The sequence below is a fragment of the Anopheles ziemanni genome, chromosome 2, assembly GCF_943734765.1.
Source record: "Anopheles ziemanni chromosome 2, idAnoZiCoDA_A2_x.2, whole genome shotgun sequence".
In the NCBI taxonomy this organism is placed as follows: domain Eukaryota; kingdom Metazoa; phylum Arthropoda; class Insecta; order Diptera; family Culicidae; genus Anopheles; species Anopheles ziemanni.
In genome coordinates, this window is record NC_080705.1 from 62656518 (window position 1) to 62662471 (window position 5954).

At 42.9% G+C, this 5954-nt stretch overlaps 1 protein-coding gene across 1 annotated transcript; it reads right to left on the reverse strand.

The window, feature by feature from the left end:
- Positions 1–2417: 2417 nt before the first annotated feature.
- Positions 2418–4894, reverse strand: LOC131282209 (uncharacterized). The gene is made up of 2 exons (XM_058311619.1): positions 3253–4894; positions 2418–2530 (listed from the first exon to the last, which is right to left on the reverse strand). Exons 1-2 carry the CDS (start codon positions 3587–3589, stop codon positions 2484–2486), a joined length of 384 nt encoding a protein of 127 aa, XP_058167602.1. The 5' UTR covers positions 3590–4894; the 3' UTR covers positions 2418–2483.
- Between the last annotated feature and the right edge of the window lie 1060 nt (positions 4895–5954).

Sequence of the window (5954 nt, forward strand, 5' to 3'; positions counted from 1 at the left end):
GGTTTTGTTTGTCTGTTGTCCGTTAATTTATTTGATACATTTTTATTTGTTTCAACAGAAGATAACACCAAAAGTACTCTACACCAACTAGGGTTTACATCTCTCTCTTGGATTATGGATTTCTAATGAGTAGCAAACGGTTCCATGCTGCCAACTTTTCACGACGCGAGCCACCGTACCTCGTGTTTCTTTTGGGGCCACAAAAAAAAAAAAAGGAGGAGTGAAGGAGCAGCGACCGCAGGCCATTCCCTGCAAGCGTATGATTTTTCCCTTTATTAGGGTCTTTGCGATACGCTTCGTTTTCTGGTGCTTGGACCGCAATGATCGATTTGGACGGTATTTCGAGCGTATGGCAAGATATCAACTAGAAAATTCTTTAGCAATCATGGTTAGTTGTGCGTGTTTTAAAAGCGAGCAAAAAAGAGGTCCGCCGGAAGGCTGTAGGTTTCATTTGGTTAACCAATCAAAGGAAAAATGTGCAAAAGTGTGTGCATGGTTCAGATTCAACGTAGAGGAAAATGGTGGGTTAGTGGGAACTCTCAGTACGAGAGGGTAGTCCCACTTCAAACAGCGTAATAATCCGTCCATGTGGTTACCCTCGGCACGGTCAATGCATGGAACGGGATTTCCGGGAATGGTCCAAAGATCGGGAAGAATTTTATTTGGACATTGATTTTATCATCGACACGGTGAGAGGTTTTTCTTCTCCTCTTAATGGCCAGCTCTCGTTGCAAATGTGGTCTGGTACGCACAGCACCGAAGTGCATTCTAACCGCATCACGGTACGCAAACAGACACGTCATCAAATAAAGTACTCTTTGCCGACACGCACCGTTGGACGATCTTTCCATCGATGTCCTCCTACGCGAGGCTGGATTAAACTTCTTTCACCTGCGTCGTGCATTTTCTACACCACCAAAACCTACCACACACACACACACACGCACGCACACTCAGACACACGCATGCACACAACAAATGTTCACATAAACATGGTTAATGTAGACGCTATTATTATCCTTTCAAATACCCCCACGTGTATCATGTACACGTGTTCGGTTTCGTTTTCAGTTGAGACAACATTCACTTAAAATAAGCTTACGCAAGTACGATATGTCCGAGAGTGGGAATTCCGAATATCTGACCGAGAAGTGGACATTTCGAATGGTGTGTCCTTTTGAAGACACGCTGCAGCTAACTCCAGCACAACGTTCATGGGGAGTAATGTTACACGTACATGATGTTCGGCACAACAACTCACTTCATGTGATCTGGGGGGTTAAGGTATCCCTTGGTATCTCCTTTATTTCTCGAGATTTTCATCGCTTAGTGTGCTCAGGGTGCGATATACATACACATATATATATATTCCGTTCTGATGCTGATGCTTGGTTCAATTTTCCCCCTTTCCGGTACATTCTTTTTCGGAGCCTTTTCAACAAACCTACCAAGTTTCTGAAACAGAAAACAAAAGAAACTAAAAGAAAAATAAATGGAAAAATGTTTTTAAAAAAATCAAATTTTTGTAATGGCAATAAAGATTTTTTATTAAAAAAAAATGTATTAAACGCTAGGGTGTGAGAAAGTGTTGTACAGAGCTGTGGAAAAAGTGTTGATGTAAATAAAATTAAGCATGCCCATTATGCCTTTCCATATCCTTTGCCCATGGCCTAGGCAAATCAATTCCTCCTGTATTCAGCTGCTTTCTGTTCTTCCTATTACGAGAAAAAACGGTACGGACTTGTGCGCGTAATTAAAAAGTACAATAAACTACCGGTTCACACGTCGTCACCGCCAGCCCTTTGATCAGGACGCTATGGACGACAGTTTTGAAGCAGTCAAACAAGTGAATGAAAGGAGTGCACTTGAAAAGAAAAACGTGTATACGCACTCACACCACATCACCCATGCACACATACACACGCAGTCTGTCAGCAAACGAGTGTGACCGTAGGGATGGTAGGCAGCTTCCGGAAAGCATCAAAGCATACCAGAAATGCCACTGCTACTACGCTCGGAACCTGGACGCGGCGTTAATAGACAACGGAAACTCACATGGCACCGCCGATGCCATCGGATGGATGATATGATTGGTGGACGACAGAGCCCACACCCAAACGTACGTGGAGAGCTGGACGGGGTAATGTTTGGCCAGCAGCAATGATATCGGTCGGATTTCGTCGCAGCGCTTTCACCGTTCGTTCCGCTGGTATGCTTCCGGCGCCGAGTGGCATCAGGCACAGGACGGCAGACGGTTATGACCGCAGAGTGTTGGGGGCCAACTCATGCACCTCCCCATACGAAGCTGCTGTATGTGTGTCGGAAGGGATTGTGTTCGACGCGTCTTCCGCAAGTGCGATAGTGTTGCTACCCGAAACGCAAGGTGGTTGCTTTTCAACGCCATCCCTGGACAAACGGAGAGGTCTGTCAAACCCCGGGGGAGGGGTCGTGGCACCTCGTTTGTGGTGGCGACCCGCTAATAACTATGCCGCGGTGTGCCGTGTGCTACGCGGGATCGGGAATGGTGACACTAGAATTGAAAGAAAGAAAAAAGAAGATATAGAATGTGAATTTACAATGATAACAGGGGTTTGTCGAAAAAACAAAAATGGTCGAAAGGGTGTTGGAATTTACGAATGGGGTTTTCCTTTTCTAAGAAACAGGTTTACATGGTTCACATATTTTGACGAAGGAAGTCTAAGTTCATAATTCCTGAACCTGTGCCATAAGTGTTTAAAAAAAAATCTTTTAACATCGAATTGACCTGATTTTGCAACATGTCCAAGGGTATCCTGTGCCATTCTTTTGTCCAATGGTCGCTTAGAGCCTTACTTAGGTGGATCGCGACGTTATCTTGTTGCAATTAATACTTTAGAAAGGATTAAAAAGGTGTATACAGCTTCTATCTAATTTTGGTTTCCAGGAAACTATCATTAAATTTATGATTTAAATATGGCCTCATCTGAATGAGTGAAACATTATAAATCTTCCATTATGGTTAAAGTTTTAGCAACGAAGTTCAAATCACACTTGAAACATGTAATTTTAATTAGAATTTAATATGAAATAGAATAAAAGCCAAATTTCCATCAACCCGATCAATTTCAATCAGAACATATAAACATTTTAATCACTTATCTGACGCTTGGATGCCTCGTGCGTGGGATCAAATCGATGTATATTTTTGTGGACAAAATGCTTGATGTAACATGATAATAATTACGTGCCCCACTGATTGTTTCTTTAACTTACCTCTTGTTTCGTGGGTCCAAGTCTGCATTTTATCGAGTGTGTAAGTGAATGGATCGGAGTTTCTGCCTTTACCGGGTATCACCGGGCACACCGAGCTCTGGCCACCGGATCCGGACGCGCCTTCGCCTTCTTCAGTGTGCCTGCCTTCTGCGTATGCTAAATGTTGCATAACTTTCGCCGTTTTGTTGTTGATGGTAGGGGATATGCTGTAGCAGGGTTCTTTTGCACTGGTACTAGCAGTTTGTGTAGTAGTAGTAGTAGTGGTAGGTAGGTAGGTAGGTAGGTAGGTAGTAGTGATAGCAGTAGTACTAATGATACTAGTTAGTCGTCTTATCATAAACGTTTGTTTTCTTCCGTTTCTCCCTGTGCCCTCCCTCCCTTAGCACAGACGGATTCTGTGTTCCATTACAATGATTCTGTTTCTCTGCTACTGCTCCGCTACGTGGTGCTTTCAGTATCCTCGTGCATGCTTCTGTTTGTTTTTTTTTATCAATTTTTTACATCTCACACACTATTACACACGTTTTACGCTTATTTCTACCTCCCTTCGGCTTCTCTGTTTTTTGTTATTTTTAAACCTTTTGCTACTCATTCCCTTTTTATAGTTTATAGCTTCCCCTTTTCGTTCTCCGCTACCCTCCTGTATTTTACTGTATAGCTACGATTTTTTCTTTCCTTCATTCTCTGGATTTTTCTTTATTTCATAATATAGAATCCTTCTTATTAAGCTGGTTTCTAGTTTTAATGGATCCTCGACGGTTTCCTACCACCTCCTTCTACATATCCATCGCAACAGTGTGTTTTCTTACCATAGCGGTAGTTCCCTTGCACCGTGGATGGCTTGTGGAGCGCAACAAAAAACCCTAAAGGAGAGCGATGGAAATGGCATTGGGAAGTGTGCTTGCTGCTTCCTCCCGAAGATGCTCATTTGCATACACCACACAAACACACACAGACATACAATCCATTGACCGAGTATGTGTTTGCATTGTAAGTACATTGCGGTGTCCTGTGGCTACACAAAAAAGGGCTTCGGCTTACAAGGTCCCACAGGATGCGGACCAAGTGACCAAAGTGTGTAAAATCCATCCCCATGCCTAACACTGGGAGATGCTTCGCTCACTGGGGAACGTTTCAAGCGCTTCAGTTACACACACACACACTGCTTTCTGAAGAGCTGCTGGCTAGGTGAGGTGGCTTTTATTCTCCCGTTCCATAAAAATGCAATAATGCACCCTATTCACTGAGGGTTGGGGAAGCAAATTATCAGATTGTTTTTAAGTATTCCTCCTAGAAAGCCGAATGCAGCTTTCCCACGCAATACTGATGCTCTTCGGTGCTTACTTGCCCTGCGTGTTGGATGGTACGAGAGTATAGGGGGGGTTCTGTTGTTCTGCAATATATATATATATACTTTAATTTATATATAGAGGGGGGTGTTTTTAGCCTGTATATAGTGGATCATTTCTTGTTGTTTGCTAAATGAGTGGATGCGTTTGTTCCTGCTACTGTTGCTGCTGCTGCTGCTTGCCAATTTTTCTTTTCCGTTTTGTAATGCTGATAATGCAGGGGTTTGCTTGGAGTGTGGCTGTTTTTGTTTATAAATCTGTCATACTTTCTTTTAAAATAAAATGATATATTCATTTAGCTGCAATGAGAAAACAAGAAAAAAAATGCATGATTAGCTCAGTGTCAGGTGAGAGTTAAGAGGAGGAGAAAAGGGGGACGTTGGACGTAGTTGGGCAATATTTTATCATCCGCTGGGGCATGATAGGATAAGGCTATTCGAAAATCCTATCGATTAGACCATCATATGCAGCTAATGTTTAATTAAACGAGGATGATTTAGTGCATAATGATGCTATTATTATTGGCCCACCCATTAGCTTTGTTTACTCCGAAGCGCATCACCTCTCGATTACTTTATCTTCCCTCCTCTCCCTCCCTGTTGCCCCCACCTTACATTTCTATTGTCCACCACAGTCCATGTCCTAAAACGCTGCACAATATTTACACATATGGTTGCCATTTTCGCGTGCAATAAAGCGTTTACTTTAAGCTGTTTCGCATAAAAGCTAATTGCGGGGTGGTCAAGTGGTCGAGGGCCCGGGAGTGCGTATGTTTGTATGCTTCGGGGCAGAGTTTGATCATCCCGCATTGATTGGGAAAACCGTGCGGCGGTAAATATTTAACATCAATTAAATGATGAATTTAATCAAACGAAAGTTTCACAAAATAACATCCAATTTTGTGCATTTTTTGTCGCTTTCAAATGGCCCATTGTTTCGAGGGTGGTCGTAATAAATCATTCATTGTGCCGGGTTACAACGGCCCATCGATGGGTCATCTAATCCTGGGCGGGGGGTCAAACAAACCGGCGAACATATAGTGACATATGCGCACCCACCACCCCAAAAAGGCTTCCAAAGTTTAGTTTGATTAAATAATAATTCATCATCGGATGGAGCTGGGATTGGTGGAGCGTATGCAAACAAAAAGCTGGTGAAAATTCCTCGTATTCATAAGACAGGCACCGTTGACCATTCTGTCGAATTCCACTCGAGCGGGATTTGCGAGAGCACCATCATGCAGTTTCCATTGGAAAATACCAAGAAAATCTATAATTAGATTGGATGAGGTTGTCCCGGGAAAAGGCAAATTCTTCCACCAATGACATACACACAGATCCATTTACAGATGGA